We start from the raw sequence: 23,503 nt of genomic DNA on the forward strand, positions 1-23,503 counted from the left end.
TACAACATACAACTCTTCAAATGCTTTTCCATCGTCACAAATGCCTTTTCTTGCCCTTCAGCTTGAAAATCAAGACATAGAGAAAGGATCGGAGTCAGAGAATGACTAATTCACTGAGAGTAAAACAGGAGCTGTATGCATATCTGGAGAACAAGGTGATTCAGCTCTGGCCAACAGGACTGGCACTATGTCAGCTAACCATAAGTTCCACCATATCCCCAGATTCTACCTGAGGAGAGTTTGTGAGTTCAGAGCAGGGAGTCTTACCTTCTGAGCTTGGGCGGGTTCGGTGAGGACAAGGGTGAAGAGGCCCAGGCAGATTTCCTCATGCTGGGGGGGGCCTTTGCACACCTGGGACATGAGGAAGGAAAATAACTAGTTGTCACTCACAGGAGAAAAGTTCTTGAATACAGCTTCTCCCAGAAAACTTGGATAATCTGCAAAGGAGAATCATCAACTCTTCTACCTGATGATTTCCTTCTCCTAAAAGTGATAAAGCATGTGTTTCAGGAGAGAGGTGGAAGGAAAGGACAGACCCTTATTGCCTTCTCCGAGGCTTAATACAGGCCAGCATTTAAAATGGGAAAAAGGGGCACCTGGCTGGCTCAGTCAATGGAGTACACAGCTCTTGATCTTGGAATTGTGGGTTCAAGCTCCACACTGGGTGCAGAGATTACTTAAAAATAAAATCTTGCAGGGGCGCCTGGGTGGCTCAGTCAGTTGAGCGTCCAACTTGGGCTCGGGTCATGGTCTCGTGGTCTGTTGAGTTTGAGCCCCCATCAGGCTGTGCTGACAGCTCGGAGCCTGGAGCGTGCTTTAGATTCTGTGTCTCCCTCTCTCTCTGCCCCTCTCCTGCTCATGCTCTGTCTCTCTCTGTCTCAAAAATAAATATAACCATTAAAAAAAATTAAAATAAATAAATAAATAATAAAATAAAAATTTTCAGGGTGCCTGGGTGGCTCAGTTGGCTGAGCATCCAGTTTCAGCTTAGGTCATGATTTCACGGTTCATAAGTTTGAGCCCCACGTCAGGCTCTGTGCTGACAGCTCAAAGTCTGGAGCCTGCTTTGAATCCTATGTCTCCTTCTCTCTTTGCCCCTCCCCTGCTCACATTTTGTCTCTCTCTCTCTCTCTCTCAAAAATAAACAAACATTAAAAAAATTTTTTTAATAAAGTAAAATAAAAATTTTCAAAAAATAATAAATAAAATGGGAAAAAAATCCTACTGTACCACCTTTACCAGACCTTAACAGCCTTCAGTAGGAAAGGAGGAAGCTGCAAAGTCATTCATGGAGTAATAGGCCTTGGGCAGGTCACTGAACCTCTGGTATTTTTAAGGAGAAGCCATAACAAAAATATTTTGCTATAAATAAAAAGGAAATACTAAGCATTCACTATGTGCCAGGAATTACTCTAAGACCTTTACATGTACTATTTAAAATCCTTTCAACCTCACAGATTAGGAAATGTAAAGGATCAAATATGAGAGAATAATTTGCAAAGACAAAAAAGTCACTACAGAACTAGGAGTTATTTTTAAAAGCTATTTAAAGACACCTAAGTTCCAAGAGACAGATTCCCACAGTAAGACAGAGAAGAGAGAGGAGCTGGGAAGCCTGGTTCAGGGAGCTGAGACATTCAGTTCTGTCCCTCATGCCCAGCCACAAAGTGCTTTATCTTCTGGATCACGTCTCACAGCTCCCGGAGCAATGGAAGTGGGGCGGGGGCATATACTTACGTGGGCGTTGAGGGCATCGTTGGCCTCCCTCTCTGAGACACCAGCAGTCATCGATGTCACAATGCTCATACATCTTTCTAACCTCTGCGAAGGGGTGAGAAAAAGTTCAGAGTGTGTCATACCACCACCTGCAAAGTATTTCTGGCCCCAAAAAGTTTTCAAGAAACTTAAACCTCATCATACCTCTAGCTCTAACTACCAGTTTACAAGCAAAGTCACACGGGGGTATAATCAGCAAACCAGAGTGTGGAAACCATGACCGGCAATCTGGTTCTTTAACATAGAAACTGCAAGGAAAAAAAAGCAGGGAGGGAGAAACCCATGTACTAAAAGAGATTTAAGACCATAGCCCATTGAAAGGCACCTGGCTGGCTCAGTCAGCTCAGCATGCGACTCTTGATTCTCAGGGTCATGAGTTCAAGCTCCACCTTGGGTATAGAGCTTACTTAAAAAACAGGGGCGCCTGGGTGGCTCAGTTGAGCATCCAACTTCAACTCAGGTCATAATCTTGCAGTTCGTGGGTTCAAGCCCTGCATCGGGTTCTGTGCTGACACCAGGGAGCCTGCTGGGATCTTCTGTCTCCCTCTCCCTCTGCCCCTCTCCTGCTCTCTCTCTCTCTCAAAAATAAATATTAAGAAAAAATTATAGGGATGCCTGAGTGGCTCAGTCAGTGGAGGGTCCGACTCTTGATTTCAGCTTAGGTATTGATCTTGCAGTCTTAAGATGGGGTCCCACATCAGGCTCCACACAGAGCATGGAGCCTGCTTGAGATCTTTCTCCCTCCCTCCCTCCCTCCCTCCCTCTTTCTCTCTCTCCCTCCCTCCCTCTGCCCCTCTCCCCTGCTTACACTCCCGCTCTCTTAAAAAAAAAAAAAATCCTAGCCCATTGAATAAAATAAGAATCCACTGATATGCACATAACAACTAGATGAAAAGGGAAAGCTCTTTGACAGTGCAATGCTAGCTGATAAATGCATTAGGAATGACTGAGTCAGGCAAATATCATCAAGGGGTGCTAAAACCAGAGGTGAAATTATGCAAGACACTATTTACTTGGGTTCAAAAATACTTAATTACAAAGGGAAAAGAGTAACTACAGGAAATTCTAGAGGATATACCACCTTAACAAAGTGATCAAAGTCAACATCCCCAGTAAGGAGACAAACTGACGACACCACATGCCTCAACAGGGTGCACTGAAAGGCTAGAACAGCACTTGTACAGTTTTCTGTCCCAAAATGCATTATCTCAATCTAATCATGAAGAAATTTCAGACAACCCAATTTGAGAGATATTCTACAAAATAACTGATCTGTCAAAAGCGTTTAAGGTCGTGAAAGACAAAGACAGACTAAGAATCTGCCTCAGATTAAAGAATTAAAGACAGAGTGCACCTAAATGCCACTTGTGGTCCTGGACTGCTATAATGGACATTGTTGGGACAACTGGGAATACCGCAGTATGTTCTATGACAGTAACAGACCTATGCTAAATGTTCTGATCTTGACGACAGAGCAGTGGTTATGTAGCTGAAGATCTTTGTTCTTAGGAAATACAGAATGAAGTGTTTAAACCCTGAGTGGTATCGTGGCTGCAACTTACCGTCAAAAGGTTAAACAATAATATGTATACAGACAAATGTTAATAATCGTTGAATAATTTGGATGAAAAGTATATGGGAATTCTATGTATTATAACATTTCTCTAAGCTTTAAATTTTAAAATAAAAAAACTTAAAAAATTAAAGAAATGGGCACCTGAGTGGTTCAGTTGGTTAAGTGACCAACTCTTGATTTCAGCTCAGGTCAAGCTCACAGTTCATGGGTTCGAGTCCCACGTCAGGCTCTGCGCTGACAGTGTGGAGTCTGCTTGGGATTCTCTCTCTCTTTCTCTCTCTCTCTCTGCCCCTCCCCTACTCATGCTGTCTCTGTTTCTCTCAAAATAAATAAACTTAAAAAATTTTAAAATAAATACCCTTAAGGGGCGCCTGGGTGGCGCAGTCGGTTAAGCGTCCGACTTCAGCCAGGTCACGATCTCGCGGTCCGTGAGTTCGAGCCCCGCGTCAGGCTCTGGGCTGATGGCTCAGAGCCTGGAGCCTGTTTCCGATTCTGTGTCTCCCTCTCTCTCTGCCCCTCCCCCGTTCATGCTCTGTCTCTCTCTGTCCCAAAAATAAATAAAAAACGTTGAAAAAAAAATTTAAAATAAATACCCTTAAAAATTAAAATAATTTAAAAAATAGAGTGTATCAATCAAATGCAACATGTGGTCCTTGTCTGAGTACTGACTTGAACATACTAATTATAAAAAGGAGTTATGAGACAACCAATTTGAACAATTAATATTTTATTGTTAAAAAAATTACTATTAATATTTTTAGGTATGACACTGAGGCTATACTTAAAAAAAAAAAAAAAAAAAAAACCCAAAACTTTCTCTCACAGACATACATATGAAGTATCTACAGATGAAATTATTTATCTTGGATTTGTGTCAAAATAATCCAGAGATTGGGGGGGAGATAAAACAAGATTACCAGGGACTGATAAGTATGGAAGCAGTGATGGCTCCAGGGGAATTCTACTGTTCTACTTTTTAAGGTTTGAAATGTCCCCCCAAAAAGTTAAAAACAAATTTTATTTTTACTATTATTATTTTTAATCTTTTTAACATTTATTTAATTTTGAGAGAGACAGACAACCATGAGCCGGAGAGAGGCAGAGAGACAGAGGGAGACACAGAATCCAAAGCAGGCTCCAGGCTCTGAGCTGTCAGCACAGAGCTTGATGTGGGGCTCAGACTCATGGACCACGAGATCATGACCTGAGCCGAAGTCGGACATTTAACCGACTGAGCCACCCAGGCGCCCCAAAACAAATTTTAAAAAATGAGTGTGAGGAAAGAAAAGGACTAATGGAGAAAAGGCCAAGCTCGTGCCTGAGGCTCTGGTCAAACAAAGGTGGGGACAGCTGCATCAAAGTCCACCCAAGAGCTACTCTAGTTTCAGAGGCCAACTCTAACATGGCACGCGCTCAACATTCTAAGACCTTAGTCACTACTTCCTGTTCTGAAGAAGCATTTAATACTAAATACTGAGAAGATATTGATAAACGTATCTCATATTAAATCAGTGAGCCTCTCCATTATCACCACCTAACTTACTTCCTGAGTCTTTTAAAACTGTATCTTGGGGCACCTGGGTGGCTCAGTCGGTTAAGCGTCCGACTTCAGCTCTGGTCATGATCTCAGGGTTCATGAGTTTGAGCCCCGCATCCAGCCCTGTGCTGACAGCTCAGAGCCTGGATCCTGCTTCAGATTCTGTCTCTGGCTCTCTCAGCCCCTCCCCTACACACGCCGTGTTGTCTCTCTCAAATTTAAATAAACATTTAAAAAATAAAAAAAATTAAAAAAAAAAACAAAAAACAAAAACCTTTATCTTGAGGACTAACCCAAAAACTATTTAAGGAAAACCAATTCCCAATGATGGTGATGCTGGCAAAATGGACAAGGGCAGGCAATTTACTTCTCCTGATCCTAGAAGTCATTACAAAGTGTCTTGCTGACAAGTGGCTGCGTGGCAAGCACTGTTAGGAACCATGAATAAGGACAACGGAAAGGGGTGTAGGAACGAAAGGTAATCATGTATCTCCCTCGACCACCATCCTAAGTTTGCCTACATGCATCCCTGACATGTAGAGCACACAGGTTGGCACAGAGAACTGTGTTAAGGCAAGGAGCTCCCACAGCCACAACACTTCAACCTAAATCAGGCCTAAAGTCCTTCATATCTGAAGGTATGACAACTTCACTGCCCATCAGGTCTGACCGGCCTCCAAATTAGGTCAGATCAGCACGCTCAGCCTTAGCAGACAGCACCTGTGTACTTGTGAAAAGGAGCCGTGAGATCACATGAAAACTGAGCTGTGAGATCCATTATTTCTCAGTCCAGCTCCCGCATGATAAGGAGAAGGAAGGAGAAACAGGTGGATTTTCCCTTTTTAAATTATATCCCTCTGTAAGATAGTTACCAATGGCTGGAGAATCCGTTCCGCCAGCTGCTAAACCCTGCTTACCCAGCCCAGGTGAACGGGCAGCACAGCACCCTAAGGCTCCAGATATTACTTCCTACTCAAAGGAAGAAGATTCTGCTGAATCATCAGCGATGCAAGAGAAGTCAAACGGCAGCTAACTAACAGGTAAACTAACAAGCACGGTATAGAAGAACCCCCTCACTACCCGCCTGCCTTAAGCCAATCTTGGGTGAGTTCCTTAGCCTCTCTAAACCCTGGTTTTCGATCTGAAAAATAGAAAAAGCCCTGTATCACAAGGTTGTTCTGAGGATCACACAAGACAAGCATGCAGCCTCAGTTAAATTATCACCTGTTCCATTTGTGAAAAAGCTCAGCAACTACACAACCCCATCTATGAAGACCAGACCACGCCCCCATCTCCTGCTACTTCTTCTAATGGCATGTGTTTAAAGACTCCTGAAAACTGAGCCCTCCTACTACAGGACATGGATAAGTCCCTAACAAGGCTGTACAGGTTCCTCTCCTAACCACTCTCTGTAAACTTGTGCCTTCCAATAAAGGGTAGGGGAGGTGGGAGGAGGCCTGACTGACGGGCCCAGCACCAAGACCCTCACGCAAAGCTGGATACACAGCCCTAGGGGCTTGGCTATGTTTCTGGCTATGATGTAACCACAGAGACCTTGGACAGAACCAGGTTTCTCTAGGCCCCTCCTTGATGTTCTAAGCTCCACTCAGAGGCTTGAGTCAGTTCTATGGGTCACTGCCCAGTCAAAAACAAAAGTGGCCTCTTGGAACACGGAGGCCCAGTTAAGGATGTAGGAAGTGGGAGAGTCCAGAATTTGGATGCATGGATAAAAGCAATGAGGAAAGAAATGCGGGCCCCAGTCCTTTCCAGGGACAGAAATATAAAAGATCCTGCTCTTCCCAAACTACAGAAATTACTTTTTGCAACAGAGATGGGAGAATGAACTACAAATCATTGGGAGTGACAGAAGGACCACACCCCCTCAAAGAGGGCCACAGAAGTCAAATGCCTACTGCCAAGTAGCAACACCCTGTCCTCTACAATCCCCCAGAGGCCCCTGGTAAAGACGGAATCATACGTGCAGTTTCCAACAATTGCTGGCAGAGTGGCTCTGTTCAGAGTAAGCCCTCCGTGACAGCACCTCAGATTGCTGAGTAAGTAGTTACCATCTCTAGGAGCATCTGAAATGATTTTTCTAGTACTAAGACGACCTGACCATGTTCTCCATGACAGCAGCAATAGATGGAGTGGGGGCGGAGTAGGGGGAGGCCTTCCAAGCTGCCAGTACACCTGAAGCTTGAGACTGGAGTCAGAGAGATCCCTCTAACCTCCCAGTTTCCCTTCCCTCAGAAAGGTGAACATATAGTCTGGTCAAAATGTATATATTAGATACTGCTCTCTTACGGGAAGTCTGTGGCCCTGAAAGACGAGATTCCACTCCCTTTAGGAAAAGAAGATATGGTCCAACCTACCAAATCCCCGAGGGCCCACATTAGGAAAGTTACTGAGTAAGCTGCGTTCCAAGTATTCTACAGCCAAGAGTCACTTGTGAGTGACATGAGGGTCTTAGGAGAAAACACGAGAGATGACTCAAAGCCAGTTCCCTGGAGAGTTTTCACAGACAGGGTCATGAACTGTTCCTCGGAGACCACCTGGCGGGGATGCACCTCCACCTACCCCTAACCCTAAGGCCTGTCTGTGGCTAGGAGGGGGTGCTGGCTTGTGACCTATAGCCCTGCTCCCAGCCTGACCTCAAAGCAGACAAGGTCCTTCCTGGTGAGGGATGACCAGGAACCTCATGTTCTACACGCCTCCCATTTTTGGCACTATCTTTATCTCATTCCCCAAACTGAAATGGGATGGGCAAGAATTTCCCCTTCAAAGAGAGGGACAGAGCCGAAGAGAAGAAAGGAGCCAACAGTGTCCCCGGGGAGGAGTCGTGGCTCTTGACTGGGATGCGCTTCGGCAGTGTCTCATACTCCAGGACGCTGGAGGCCGTTCCTCATCACATCCAGCTGTAAGGACCCCAGCCTCTTCCCTGCCTTCACCAGGTTTTTGAGGGGATCTGTCATTTTTGTTTTTCACCTATGGGTGCGCTATCTCCACCTTTAGAGGATAAGCTCTTCCAGGCAGATTTGGGTCTCCCTCATCCTGTCTTATTCCTATCTGACCCAGCACACGGGAGGCATGCATAGGTAGGAAACTACCTCTGTGTTCCTGGGCGACAGGTGGGCCTGTGATGGAAAACAACCACACCGAACAGAGACCTGTCAATCAACACCAGGTCTTGATAACTTCTGTGTGCAGAAGAGACCCATGGGGAGACCCAGAGGAAAAAGCCAGGAAGTCTTGTCCTCAGAGACACTCTTGTCCAGTGAGAACCACACACGTGGGTTAAAAACAGTGGCAAGGCTTGCTGGAAAATTCAAATGCAAAGGGCAAAGGCCAAGAAGGAAAGGGGGGAGCCAAGGCGTGCTGGGAAATATCTACAGCACAAAGGATAGGAGGAAAAGAAGAAAGACCCTCCCTCCCTCTTCTCTCTGGAAACAGCTGAAAGTTCACTCTGTCCAAAACAGCACAAATAAATGAATAAATACTTCCTCTCTTTTATGGTCCCCTCCTGCCACATCACTGAGTCTAGCAGCAAACACACCACTGTTCAGAACAGGATGCCATACTACCCTGTAGTACAAACTAGCAGAGGCAGGATGAGCCCTCTCGCAATCAGGGTGGGGAATAAACAGATTTTCATCCAGCCCTTGAGGTCTTTTCCCCTCCACCCAAACTGGTGGAGGGATCAAAGGCAGTCAACTATTTTCCTTCTACAATTCTAGAGCCGCAGTGCCACAACAGACATCTCAAAAAATACCTTGACAATGACAGTGGCTCCTTCTAAAGAAGTGGATAATTCAAAGCGCCAGACAATCCTAAAGTCATTTTGGTTTTGAGAATACATTATTTTTAGAAGCATTGTTCACGTTCCTAATTATATCTACCTTAGCTCAGAAAAGCAACAGCAGAAAAGCTGGATTTATCTAAAAGCACTCAGAATTATGGGGGAGAAGCATGATGGGAAACCAGCCTGCGTGCAGACACTGGCTAGGTGGATAACCCCCAAAGTTATATCCAGCCACCTTCTGTGTGTATGATCTCCCATTTTGTACCTAAACCAACATGTTTTTCAAATCTAAACTATGAATTCCACGTAACTGCCTGCCCACCCTCTAGTATCTGATAAAGGGCAGTGAGGCAATGACAAACTTAGAAGCAGGGAAATGGCCAGGGAAGAGCCAGACCCTGCTAATGCACTCATCCTATCCCAGGACAACCACTGGGTTCAATGTATTAGGTCTTACAAACAAAACAGTTCGGCAATCATGTCTCAGTTCTGGGTCTCACACTCCTAAGCAGGTCTCTACCCAAGTAGCAGTGCAAAGGGATACACGATTAACCCTGGGTTGTCAGGACAAGGCAAGAGGAACAAGGGAGATGGGGGGAGTAGCTGGTAGTCTAGAATCCCCATTCAGGTCCACAGCATCACCTCAGCGTACCCCCTTTCTCAGCACCCTTGTGTGGTTCCTATCTAGTCCTGTTCTGTATGTATGTATGTATGTATGTATGTTTTTTAAGATTTTATTTTTAAGTCATCTCTACACCCAATGTGGGGCTCCAACTCACAACCCTGAGATCGAGAGCCTCATCCTCCACTGTCTGAGCCAGCCAGGCGCCCCAATCTGGTTCTGAAGGACAGTCCCCCAAGTCCCATTCACCCCCTCACTGCCCTGCTGCAGTTGACGGTATCCAACTAAACGTTACTCACTAGTCCCTAGGTCTTCGCTCATTCTAAATGCCCAGTTAACATCACCGTCAACCGACTGTGTCTACCGGAAGCATTACCTAACAGGAGGCTCCAAAGCCTGCTGCAAACTCCTATCAGCCCCCCAGACACCTACACCTACACACACACACACACTTCTCAACCCAATATATGACCTAAATCCAAAGCAGGGTAAACATTAAGACTAGCTGTGGTCTGTGCGTGGAAAGGAATGTCAAAAATAAACTCGGTAGATCAGGACGGTGTTTCCCTCCCTCATCAACACCCCCCCCCCACTTTCATCCTAGTGACTGCTGTTGCTATGACTACCTGTTCAGGAAGTTGGCCCACGCTCCTTCCTTCAGGAGCAGGAAGTCTGGAGCAGTGTTTGTGCTGCCTCAGAAAAGCCCTGAAGGCCTCCTCCCCGACCCCCCGACCCGCATCCGCTCCAGCACCCCTCCTCAACCCAATTTCTTAACTCCCTTCCCCACCCCCACACCTACCTCCTCTAACTCATCCTTGGCATCCAAACTGGTTGAAAGTAGCAGCCTCCCCCCTCCTGGGGCTCCTGCTCCCGCTCCTCCTCCACCTCCCGCTGCTCCCGAAGCAGCAGCTGCTGCTGCCCCCTTTCCCTTCGGTATCTCCATGGCTGCTGCCAGGAGACGGGAAGAGGCCAGGGGGTGGACGGGTGGGAAGTCCTAGAGACGAGGAACTCTGGGTTGCCAGGACCTGGGGGCAAGAGGGGGGAGCGGGGCAGGGGAGGGAAGGGTCCCTGTCCTGTCCACCCCGCCCTCCTCTGCCAAAGGCCGCTCCCGTGGAGGAGGCGAAGGCGGACGGCCCTCTAGATCCTGTCTCTGCAGTGGCAGTGCTGGGGAAAGGCCGCCAGCTCCTGAGTATGCCGGGGTAGGGGTCTGCACCTACGGAAAGGGAGGGGAGGCTTCCGCCCCTGAAGTGGAAGGGGAGCCCTTTCTGACTTCCGACCCTAAGAGAAACAGGGCAAACCCTCAGTTCCTGCCTCAGGAGGTGGGGGAAAGCAGACTCCTGCTCCTGAAGTAGGGGTAGGAAACCTTCCTGGCTGGTGCCCCAAGGGTTGGGGAGCGAGGCTTCTTGGGATCCGGCCCCCAGGGGTGAGGGTGAGGCAGTGCGCGCTATAGGTGGACACGGAGGACCAGCTTCACCCCACACCACACAGAGGCGGCCATGGTGGAAGGGCGGGGGGCGGGGAGGCTGAGGGCGGCGGCGGCTGCGGCGGCGGCGCGGCGGCGGGGAGGGATCGCGGAGGCCGGAAGTGAGGGGCAGCGGTCCAGGCCTCGGCCAATCGCGGCTTCCGCGGTGGCGCAGGGTCTCACAGGAGCTGGTCGACGACGGCCGGTCCGGCTGCCAATGGCAACGAGACCGGCATGATGGACAACCAGAGCGGCCAATCGCATTCCACGTTTCGCTCGTGGAGGGGGCGGGGGGCGGACGAGACGACTTCCCGGAGGTGGGTGGGCGAGCGAGGCGAGGCGATCAGGAAGAGAAGCTGCGCCTGCGTGCGCTGGCGGGCGTGCCCTGACGCGCTTGCGCGGAGCCAGCCTCCTTCTGGAGCGTAGGTGGGTGCGGGGGCCTGGCCGCCGTTCCCGCGGAGTCTGCGAAACCCGAGGTCTGGGCGCGAGCAGACGGAGCGGGGCGCTCACCCCGTAAGCAGTGTCAGAGCAAACGTTGTCAGCGGGCGCGGGGCCAGCTCCCACGGCTGAGTTGGCATCGCACAAGCCGCAAGCGTCTGCGCTCACGAGTGCCGTCGTCCCCCAGAGACTGCAGGAAAAGCGCGGGTTCGGCACTAGTCGTCCAGCACTGGCTCCGCAAACGTGGCTGACGGACGGGATCGGCTTCGTGTCCGTCCTGAAGTCGTGCGTGGTCTGGATCCCCGGGGGCGCACCTGTGCTTCCTGGTTCCGTCCTGCGTCCCAGCAGCCTTTCCCGTTTCCCCAAGAGCGCTTTAGGGGTGCCTTCCCGATCCACACGGGAAAACCCATACTCTGCTGGTCATGCTCTCTGCAGTGTACACAGGGTTATCTTTGAGAGGAGATTACTTTTTAAAAAGTCTTTATTTTGAGAGCATCGTTCCGGGGCTCAGCATCATGACCCTGAGGTGATGACCTGTGATGAGATCAAGAGTCTAAGGCTTAACTGAGTGAGCCACCCAGGTGCCCCAACTTTTTAAACTGAAAAGCATTGTGCACATGTTACTGATGTGGGAGATAGGCAGAAGGAAATGGCAGAATTAAATTTCCTCATAGCCTGAGGCTCAGTGACCACTACTTGAGGCAGGCAAAGTAAAGTTTCTCCAGGAACTCCCTACAGTCTTAATTTTAATGCTTTGCTAGAGGGAAAACAACCTTAGCTTGACAATAGCTAGGCCTCCAGTGTCCTGGGAGTCTTTAGCATATGGAAGTCTCTTTGGAAACTTCCCATTTGACTTAACCTCCCCCAAATCAGCAGTATATAAGCAGTCACTCCTTACAACCCCAGTGCAGCTCTTCCTGCCCACGTGTCCTGTTCCTGTGTGCTTTAATAAAATTACCTTTTCGCACCAAAGATGTCTTTAATTCTCTCTTGGCATTTGACTCCGTACCCCACCATCACCCCAAAACTTCATCAGTTATCACTGCAGGGGATCCTATTTATTTCCATACTTGTTAGGGCTTAACATTTTAACTCTAAATACACTTGGCATTGAAATGATGTGGGTCATCCCTTCAGTTGGCTCTCGTGGATTCCTTTACTGTATTCATTAACTGTAAGACCTCGGGCAAGCTATTTTGACTTTCTGTAAATTATCCTACCTGTAAAATATAGAAGAAGCAGACTGGCTTATCTCTGAATACTCTTCCAGCTCGGGAAATCTTGTTCTATTTGCCTATGCTTTGGATTCCTTCTAGGTGCAAAGCACTGCATTAGCCACTGAAGAAGTCATTATGATAACGTTACTATGGGCCACTGTGTTACGGAACCAGGCTGGAACTCTGGTGGAAAAACCAGGCAGCACTCGGAGATCTTGGTGGATTGGAGATTTAGTTAACACCGGTGGACTCAGAGGAGACCGTTTCTCCAAAGATCTGAGCCCTGAATGAAGGGGGAAGGGTAATTTACAGTCGTCACCTTCCACATCTGTGGTGGGTTTTCGCACTCAGCAAACAGGGCAAGAAGAACCGGGAAGAGGGGTCTCTAAGCCAGAGACCAGAGCCTGTTTTAGTTGGCCATCTTATGGTGTAAAACTTCATTCATTTTCCCAACAACTGAAAACGTGGAGATTTATTAGGCGAAGAAAGAAAAGTTAGTTTTAAAACACCACGTTCATGGAGTGCCTGGGTGGCTCGGTTGGGTGACCGACTTTGGCTCAGGACATGATCTCACCAAGTAAATGTAGTGCTTCTTTAAAAGCACCTTACTGGGGTGCCTGGGTGGCGCAGTCGGTTAAGCGTCCGACTTCAGCCAGGTCACGATCTCGCGGTCCGTGAGTTCGAGCCCCGCGTCGGGCTCTGGGCTGATGGCTCGGAGCCTGGAGCCTGTTTCCGATTCTGTGTCTCCCTCTCTCTCTGCCCCTCCCCCGTTCATGCTCTGTCTCTCTCTGTCCCAAAAATAAATAAAAAACGTTGAAAAAAAATTAAAAAAAATAAAATAAAAATAAAAGCACCTTACTAAATAAATAAATAAATAAAAATAAAAGCACCTTACATAGGGATGCCTGGCTGGCTTGGTCAGAAGAGTGTGAGACTCTTGATCTCTGGGTTTTGAGTTCCAGCCATATATGTTGGGTGTAGAGATTACTTAAAATCAGAATCTTTAAAAAATAAAAAAAATTAAAATACCTTCCTTAAAAAGTATTTTGGAATCTTTGAGCTCACCGAGTAGTCACCATGAGCAAAGCTCACCCTCTGGAGTTGAAAACATTTATAGGCCATAAATTATTGAAATTAGTTGGTGGCAGCATGTCCAAGGAATATTGTAGGGGTTTGATCTCTTTGTGAATCTTGTGAGAGATGAATGTGTGGACATGCCAACTAGGGGGCAACAGAACAATACTGGAATGGTGGTAATTTGAGGACATAGTATCATTGTGTTAGAAGCCTTGGAACAAGTATAAACAGTGGGTGTTCACCAGAAGAAATGAACTGCTTCCACAAGTCCCCTCTCTCCATAGAACCTGTCTCACTACAATATAAAAATCAGTCATGTGCATTTTCATATTGAACTTTTTTGTTAAATAAACTTTTGTAATAGTCAAAAATACATATTTTGGGGCGCCTGGCTGGCTCAGTTGGTGGAATATACAATTCTTGATCTCAGGGTCCTAAACTCAAGCCCACGTTGGATGGAGAGATGACTTAAAATCTAGGGCGCCTGGGTGGCTCAGTTGGTTGAGTGTCTGACTCTTCATTTTGGCTCAGGTCATGGTTGATGAGGGACCATAGGCAAGCTGAGGGCCAAGCACAGCTAGCACACCTACCCCCTCCCCTCCCCACTCCCCCACGGTGGGATATGTGTGATGTTCCTCAGGCACTCCCAGCTGCCCCAGAACAAAGGAAAGGAAAGGGAACAAGTGGCTAACTGATAGAGATCACAGTCACACAGACGTGTCTCCATCAGTTTACAAATGTCTTAGTAAATTACAGGAAAAAGGCAATCCCATCAATGGCCTAAAGTCCAGGAACTCCCTACTGTCTTCATGTTAATGCTTTCCTAGAGGGAAAAACAACCTTAGTTTGACAATAGCAAGGCCTCCAGTATTCTGTGAGCCTTTAGCACATGAACATCCCTTTGGAAACCTCCCTTTTGACTTTATCCCTCCCTCTCCCCCAACTCCATAAAATGGTCACCCCACACACTTAGAGTGCCGTTCTTTCTGCCCACGGGTCCTGTTCCCGTGCTTTAATAAAATCACTTTTTTGCATCAGAGACGTCTTCAACAATTCTTTCTTGGCCGTCAGATCCAAACCCCACAAACCATTCCACATCACCCCCAAACCTTATCAATGATCTTTACGGCTCCTGAGTTCAGTTTGTGAGTTCAAGCCCCACAACAGGCTCTGTGCTGCTGGAGTTTTAAAGTTTTTTTTTTTTTTAACTTAAACAAAAAGTCACATGCTCTACTGACCGAGCCAGCCAGGGCCCCTTTGCTTTTTTGCTTTTTTTTTTTTTTTTTTTTTAATGTTTTATTTTATATTTGAGAGAGAGCAGGGGAGGAGCCGAGAGCAGGAGACAGAATCCCAAGCAGGCTCCAGGCTCTGAGCTGTCAGCACAGAGCCCAACATGGTGCTCAAACCCCAGAAACGTGAGATCATGACCTGAGCCTAGGCCGGTGGCTTCATTGACTGAGCCACCCAGGTGTCCCTGCTTTTTGCTTTTAAAAATTAATATATTAATTTTTATTAATATAATTTAAAAAAACCCTGACTGGGTAGCTCAGTTGGTTAAGCGTCCGACTTCATCTCAGGTCATGATCTCATGGTTTGTGAGTTTGAGCCTCTCGTCAGGCTCTGTGCTGACAGCTCAGAGCCTGGAGCCTGCTTCAGATTCTGTCTCCCTCTCTCTCTCTGCCCCTTCCCCACTCGCACTCTATCTCTCTCTCAAAAATAAACATTAAAAAAAGTTTTTTAAAAAATTAATATATTCTGGACAATTTTTCCAAATAAAAACATGGAGATCGACTTCATTCTATTTAATGGCATCATAAAAATCTTCTCATCTGTAAAGAACTCTTAGTTCTTCCCTGATCTTGTCCCCACCTAGTTGATTTCCAGAACAAAGGACTTTCCACCTGTCAAAATCCACTCTGCCTAGAAGGCAATTGATGCTACAAATACTCAGTTTGTTTTTTGTTTTTTGGTGGGGGGGGGGGGAGCGGGTTGAGGGGGGCTAAACTTACCATTAATAAGAATCAAATAATTAAGCCTTAGATCCATAAAAACAATAAAAGACTCATAAGGCTGCAGAAAGTTCCTCCTTCGGTGAAGAAACAACCCCCTGTCCCGTGATCCTGAGCATGTTTGGGGTTGTGTCAATGGAGGAATTTCCCTACCTCAGGCAGGATGAAGACTTAAAGAAAGGACTAGAGTGAGGGTGCCTGGCTGGCTAAGTCAGAGGAGCATCAGACTCTTGATCTGTGGGTTGTGAGTTTGAGCCCTATGTTGGGTGTAGGGATTACTTAAAAAAAGGGAGGAGGGACTAGGGTGAAGACAGGAAGGCATGCTTGTGAAATCACAGAAATCATAAAACTGAGACTACTGACTAATGGACTAGATTAACAGGTTACATTGAAAAAGTTCTTGCTGGGGCGCCTGGGTGGCGCAGTCGGTTAAGCGTCCGACTTCAGCCAGGTCACGATCTCGCGGTCCGTGAGTTCGAGCCCCGCATCAGGCTCTGGGCTGATGGCTCGGAGCCTGGAGCCTGTTTCCGATTCTGTGTCTCCCTCTCTCTCTGCCCCTCCCCCGTTCATGCTCTGTCTCTCTCTGTCCCAAAAATAAAAAACGTTGAAAAAAATTAAAAAAAAAAAAAAAGAAAAAGTTCTTGCTGAGATAAAGGGATAAACTAAATATGATGAGGTTTTGGAATGGTGGTGGGGTTCCGAGCCCACGGCCAAGAAAGATTTCATTAACGCGGCGGGGGTGGGCGGTGCGGTAGGCAGGAAGAGCAGCTCCGGGGGTATAAAGAATGGCTGGTTATATACCATGGACTTGGAGGAGGTAAAGTCAAAAGGGAGGTTTCCAAAGGGATGTTCGTGTGCTAAAGGCTCACAGAATACTAGAGGCCTTGCTATTGTCAAACTAAGGTTGCTTTTCCCCCTAGCAAAGCATTAACATGAAGACAGCAGGGGGTTCCTGGAGAAACACTCTGCTTGCCTCAAGTATCTGTCAATGCACTGCAGGTTATAAGGAAATTCAATTTCACCTGCCATTTCCTTCTGCCTTTGTTCTCCCCATCACTATGGAGGGAGGGTGATGTTGGGGCTCCCGGAAACTGAGTCTGTAGGTTTCTGGAGATTAGGTTATTGATAAGATTACCATTTTCTTGTAATTTACTAAGATATTTGTAAACTGGTGGAGACTATCAGTTTAACCATTTGTTTTCTGTTCTTTCCTTTGTCCTCAGGCAGCCAGGAGAGCCTGAGGAATGTCACACATGTCCCACAGAGGGTGTTGAGGGGGAGGGGTGGTAATGCTAGCTTGTGCTTGGCCCTCAGCTTGCCTTATTGTCCCTCACCATATATAACAATAAGATATTTAATAATGATAAATGTGCTTATTTTTATGTCTAGGCATTATCTAGAAAGTATTTAAAGCAAACAGGGATGGGGTGCCTGGCTGGCTCAGCCCTTAGAATATGCAACTCTTGATCTTGGGTCCTTGAGTTTGAACCCCACATTGGGGAAAGAGTTTACTTAAAAAAAAAAAAAAGCTGGGGTGCCAGGGGGGGCTCAGTTGGTTGAGTGTTGGACTCTTGATTTCCATTCAGGTCATGATCCCAGGGCTTAGAATTCAGCCCTGTGTTGACTCTGTGCTGAGCATGGAGCCTGCTTAAGATTCTCTCTCTTGGGGCGCCTGGGTGGCTAAGTCGGTTAAGCGTCCGACTTCGGCTCAGGTCACGATCTCACTGTCCGTGGGTTCGAGCCCCGCGTCGGGCTCTGTGCTGACTGCTCAGAACCTGGAACCTGTTTCAGATTCTGTGTCTCCCTCTCTCTCTGACCCTCCCCCGTTCATGCTCTGTCTCTCTCTCAAAAATAAATAAATGTTAAAAAAAAAAAAAAGATTCTCTCTCTCTCCCCCTCTGCTCCTCTTCCTCACTGTTTCTCTAAAATAATAATAATAATAATAATAATAATAATAATAAGCAAACAGGGATAAATATGAATTCCTGAAATTAAATTTTTAAAAATTTTAAATTTTATTTATTTATTTTGAGAGAGAGAGAGTGAGGGAGGGACAGAGAAGAAGAGAGAGAATCCCAAGCAGGCTCCGCACTGTCAGTGCAGAGCCCAATTCAGTTCTCGATCTCACAAACCATGAGACCATGACCCAAGCCAAAACCAAGAGTCGGACGCTTAACCAACTGAGCCACCCAGGCACCCCCTGAAATTAGTTTTTAAAAATTTGTGAAGTTGATGGGCAATGATTTCTTTTTTTTTAAACATTTATTCATTTTTGAGAGACAGAGACAGACCATGAGTAGGGGAGGGGCAGAGAGAGAGGGAGACACAGAATCCAAAGCAGGCTCTAGGCTCTGTGCTGTCAGCAGAGCCCTACGCGGGGCTCGAAGTCACAAACCGGGAGATCATGACCTGAGCCAAAATCGGACGCTTAACCGACTGAGCCACCCAGGTGCCCCTATGGGCAATGATTTCTTAAATAGACACAAAATCATAATGGAATGATAGAATTGACTTCATTAAAATTAAGAATTATCCATTAAAAGACCATTGAGAGTAAAAAACAAGCCATGGACTAGGAGAAAATATTCGTAATGCGTATATCTGACAAAGGACAATGCATATGTCAGAAAATAAATGTGTATCTAGGTTAGATATAGATACGTAAAAGAACTCGTTTGAAAAAATGGACAAAGGACTTGAAGTGGCATTTCACAGAAGATGACATCCACATAGTTAATAAACATGAAAAGGTTGCCAACATTATCAATTATTAGGGTAATTAAAACTACAATGAGATAGTGGAAATTCTAGAGCAATTAGAAAAGAAAGTGAGGGGCGCCTGGGTGGCGCAGTCGGTTAAGCGTCCGACTTCAGCCAGGTCACGATCTCGCGGTCCGTGAGTTCGAGCCCCGCGTCGGGCTCTGGGCCGATGGCTCGGAGCCTGGAGCCTGTTTCTGATTCTGTGTCTCCCTCTCTCTCTGCCCCTCCCCTGTTCATGCTCTGTCTCTCTCTGTCCCAAAAATAAATAAAAAACGTTGAAAAAAAAAATTAAAAAAAAAAAAAAAAAGAAAAGAAAGTGAAATAAAAGGCATCCAAATTCGAAAAGAAGTAACATTAACTTTATTCATAGGTGGGTGACATGATCCTATATACAGAAAACCCCAAAGAATCTATAAGAAAACTCCTAGAGCTAGTAAGCTAATTCAACAAAGTTGTAGGGTACAAGATCAACACAAAACCCTGCTATGTTTCTGTACACCAGCAATGAACAATATGAAAAGGAGACTAGGAAGGCAATTCTGGAATTTCTGGGTTGGTGCACATGTGGAGATTTGGGAGAGTGGCCGGTCTGAAAAGCTGCATGCCCTTTCCCCATGCCTAGCCCTATGTAACTCTTCCATCTGACTGTTCCTAAGTTACACCCTTTTAGAATCAACCAGTGCTCTCAGTTTGTGGGTTCGAGTCCTGTGTCAGGCTCTGTGCTGACAGCTCAGAGCCTAGAGCCTGCTTTAGATTCTGTGTCTCCCTCTCTCTCTACTCTTCCCCCACTCATGCTCTGTTTCTCTCTCTTTCAAAAATGAATAAACATTAAAAAAAAAAAGTAGCTGTGGAATTAGAATGAGAAAAAAAGGTGATTCCATTTATAATATCATCTAAAAGAATAAAACACCTAGGAATAAATGTAAATGAGGTGAAGACCTATACACTGAAAACTACAACTTACTGCTGAATGAAATTAAAGAGGACCTGAACAAAGGAAAGACATCCATGTTCATGGACAGGAAGACTTAATATAGTTAAGATTCCAGTAAAATGAAAAGTGAGCAGTCCACAGATTTAATGCAGTCCCAGTCGAAATTCCAACACCCTTGGGCACCTGGCTGGCTCAGTGGGAAGAGCCTGGGAGCCTTGATCCCAGGGTGATGAGTTCTAGCCCCATGTTGGGGGTAGATGTTACTAAAAATAAACAAATAGTCCCAGGCTTCCCCCCAGCAGACAACAGCACCTCTGTCTCACTTTTTCTTATTTTCCCCTTCCTTTGTTTCCTCCCCCCCCCCCGCCCCCCCCCCCACCCACTATTTCCCCTTGGAGGTGATTCCCTGGGAAGGGGCAGTGCCTCTCACCCCCACCTCCCAGTCACCCCCTGCAGCCTCATGTCAGGGGCCTCATGGAACTAATTTGCTGACTCACCCATCCAGCATACCCCTGCATCCAGCTGGATTGCCAGGCACACACCCTCCCAGCCTGGATCCCCCTCTGCTCCCTCTTCAGTCAGTCCAGTCCCCTTCCTGCACACACCCCCACCATGTGCTGAAGACAGTGGGGTGCTAAAGGCCCTGGGCTACCCCAGGTCACCACTGTGAGGCCAACAGCTGGGCAGCGGGGGTGGGGAGCAGAGGGAGGAAGAGGGAGGAGGGGAGGGCGGAGGAGGTAACCCCATCAAACTGGGAGGTAAGCAGATCCAAAGGATATCGGGAAGTTTGCAGGGCCTTTAGAAAGCCAGAGATTGTCAAAAGAAAGAAAGAAAGAAAACCGGAAATTGTCACTCCTGCTGGAAAAGGCAACATCTAGGGAAGTCCAGGTGTAGAAAGTGAGTGTGCCAAAGAAAATGCCTGCAATTCAGAACGATTCTTTTCTTTATTTTTTAAAGTTTTTAAAATTTATTTTGAGAGAGAGAGAGAGAGCAGGGGAGGGCAGAGAGAGAGGGAGAGAGAGAGAAAATCCCAAGCAGGCTCCAAGCCACTAGTGCAGAGCCTGATGCAGAGCTGGAACTCACAAACCGGTGAGATCATGACCTGAGTGGAAATCGAGAGTCAGAAGCTCACCCGACTGAGCCCCCGGGTGCCCGGACGCTTGGCCGTCCTTAACACCAAGTCCTTCACTATATGACCCGCGACCAGCTTCCACAATTGTGCTTGCTCTGGCCATGGTTACTTTGCAAATGGGAAAGCTTTTTCCTGACTGACTTCCTCTTACAGCTGAACTGCTTCGGAAAGCACAGATGGATGGCTCCCAGTTGACCCACTGATTTCAGTCTAGCATGCCCTGGAGCACACCCTGGTGACCTGGGTCAAAGGAGTGTTTGGGGTACATCCCCCTCTGTCCCAGGCTCGGGTTTAGGTTTCCCCAAGGACAACAGCAAACCGGAAGTGCCAGCCAGAGGACCAGCAGCCTCTACCATCAGCTCCCAGCTGTCAGGGGCACAAGCATACCTCTGCTAAACGTACAGTAGAGGAAATGGAAGGGGGTGACTTTTTTTTTTTTTAAGAGTGCAGGAGAGCAGGGCACCTGGGTGGCTCAGTCAGTTGAGTGTCCAGCTTCGGCTCAGTTCATGATCTCACAGTTGAGTTCAAGCCCCACATCGGGCTTGCTGTTGTCAGCCCAGAGCCCACTTTGGCTCCTCTGTCCGCCCTGCCCTTCCCCCACTTGCATGCGAGCTCTCTCTCTTTCTCAAAAATAAATAAACATTTAAAAAAAAAGATGAAGTCAGGGGCGCCTGGGTGGCTCAGTCGGTTAAGTGACCGACTTCAGCTCAGGTCATGATCTCAGTTGGTGAGTTCGAGTCCCACGTCGGGCTCTGTGCTGACAGCTCAGAGCCTGGAGCCTGCTTCGGATTCTGTGTTTCCCACTCTCTCTACCCCTCCCCTGCTCACGCCCTGTGTCTCTCTATCTCTCAATAATAAATAAACGTTAAAAAAATTTTTTTAAAAAAGACGAAGTCAGACGCTCAACTGACCGAGCCACCCAGGCGCCCCAATAAATTAACATTTCAAAAAAAATTTTTTTAAAAAGGAAGACTTTCAAGAAACTTAAATGCACATACTAAGTGAAAGAAGCCATCCGAAAAGGCTACATAGTGTGTGTGATTCCAACTTTATGACACTCTGGAAAAGGCAAACATGGAGAGAATATCAGTGATCGCTAGGGGCTGGGAAACAGGGTGGAGGTAGGAACAGGCAGAACACAGGATTTTTAGAGCAGTAACGACTGTATGATGTCATGATGATAGAGGCATGTCATTTTATGTTTGTCCAAGCCCACGGAAGGTACAACGGCAAGAGGGAACCACCATGTGAACGACGGACCCTGTGTGGTTGCGGTGTGTCACTTCAGGTTTGTCAGCTGTAATGAATGTACTGCTCTGGGGAGGCCGTTCCTAATGGGGGAGGCCGTGCAAGTGTGGGGGCAGAGGGCGTGTGGGAATCTCTGCGCCTTCCCCTTCCTCTCAATTTTGCTGGGAACCTTCAATTGCAAAAAAAAAAAAAAGTTGTCTTTTTTTTAAACTTTATTTATTTATTCTGGGAGAGAGAGAGAGAGAGAGAGAGAGAGAGAGAGCGCATGAGTAGGAGAGGGGCAGAGAGAGAGGGAGAGAGAGAATCGTAAGCAGGCCCGATGCTGACAGCACAGAGCCAGACGTGGGGCTTGATCTCACAATCGTGAGATCATGATCTGAGCTCAAATCAAGAGTTGGACACTCAACTGACTGAACCACCCAGGCGCCCTATTCTTTAAACAATGTTTTAAGACTTTTTTTTTTAAATGTTTATTTTTGAGACCGAGAGAGACAGAGCACGAATGGGGGAGGGGCAGAGAGAGAGGGAGACACAGAATCCGAAGCAGTCTCCAGGCTCTGAGGTGTCAGCGCAGAGCCCACGCGGGGCTCGAACCCACGGACTGTGAGATCATGACCTGAGCTGAAGTCGGACGCTTAACCGACGGAGCCACCCAGGCACCCCATGACTTTTTTTTTTTTTAGGGGCACCTGGGTGGTCCAGTCAGTTAAGCATCCGACTCTTGATTTTGACTCAGATCACAATCCCAGACTTGAGAGATTGAGGTCCAGGTTGGGTTGAGCTTGGAGCTTCCTTGGAATTCTCTCTCTCCCTCTCCTTCTGTCCACCCCCTGAAAGTGAACATGTGCTCTCTCTCTTGCTCTCAAAATAAATAAATAAACTTCAAATAAATAAATTTTAAAAGGACAAATGAAACTGAACTGTGACACTTTTCATCTGTCAAGTTGGCAAAAATCCCGAAGTTTGAAGAGACTTGTCAAAGTTCTAGGGAATTAGTGACACTCATGCATTCCTGGTGGGTGCGCACGATGGTTGGCCTCATGTGGGGGCAAGTGGGCGACATACAGAAACGACAAACACGTGTACCCTTTGACTCAGCAACCCCACTTGCAGGAGTCTATCATTAGGTATACCACATAGGACGTGACATAGATCTGAAATTACACATCAGGTAGGAGATTAAACACCACAGCATTGTATGTAATAGCAAAAGGTTGAAAACACGTAAGTGTCCATCAAGTCAGTTAACAGATTATGATATACCCATACAATTAATACTGTACGGTTACAAAAAGAATACAGAGGCTCTTTCCCAACTAATCTATTATGAAGTGAGCTAACAAGGTGCTACCTTTTGTGTAAGAAAGGGGAAGATGTAGGGGTGCCTGAATGCCCAGTCAGTAGAGCATACGACTCTTGATCTCAGGGCTGTGGGTTTGAGCCACATATTGGGTATAGAGATTACTTAAAAATAAAATCTTTTTTATTTTTTTTATTTATTTATTTTTTTTAAATTTTTTTTTTTCAACGTTTTTTTATTTATTTTTGGGACAGAGAGAGACAGAGCATGAACGGGGGAGGGGCAGAGAGAGAGGGAGACACAGAATCGGAAACAGGCTCCAGGCTCCGAGCCATCGGCCCAGAGCCTGACGCGGGGCTCGAACTCACGGACCGCGAGATCGTGACCTGGCTGAAGTCGGACGCTTAACCGACTGCGCCACCCAGGCGCCCCAAAATCTTATTTTTTTTAAAGTAGGCTCTGCGTGGAGCCCTATGTGGGGTTGAACTCATGACCCTCAGATCAAGATCTGAGCCGAGATCAAGAGTCTCATGCTTAAGTGACAGCCACCTAGGTGCCCCTACTTTATTTTTATTATTATTTTCACTACCCTAGAGAAAGAGACATTTACTCTGCT

The 23,503-nt window shown here is 46.8% G+C and overlaps 1 protein-coding gene and 1 pseudogene across 1 annotated transcript in view; one reads left to right on the forward strand and one right to left on the reverse strand.

Moving 5' to 3' along the window:
* Positions 1 to 10,253, reverse strand: part of INTS3 (integrator complex subunit 3) — a 37,832-nt gene extending 27,579 nt beyond the window's left edge. Inside the window, exons 1-3 of the mRNA XM_058702305.1 lie at positions 10,110 to 10,253; positions 1,738 to 1,821; positions 268 to 351 (exon numbers count right to left, since the gene is read on the reverse strand). Of these exons, the coding sequence (XP_058558288.1) occupies positions 268 to 351; positions 1,738 to 1,821; positions 10,110 to 10,253 (312 nt within the window). The remainder of the gene's footprint in view (positions 1 to 267; positions 352 to 1,737; positions 1,822 to 10,109) is intronic.
* Positions 10,254 to 13,504: 3,251 nt separating this feature from the next.
* LOC131496009 (small nuclear ribonucleoprotein G-like) lies at positions 13,505 to 13,731 on the forward strand (annotated as a pseudogene).
* Positions 13,732 to 23,503: the final 9,772 nt, after the last annotated feature.

This window comes from Neofelis nebulosa, chromosome 15 (genome assembly GCF_028018385.1).
Source record: "Neofelis nebulosa isolate mNeoNeb1 chromosome 15, mNeoNeb1.pri, whole genome shotgun sequence".
Lineage (NCBI taxonomy): Eukaryota > Metazoa > Chordata > Mammalia > Carnivora > Felidae > Neofelis > Neofelis nebulosa.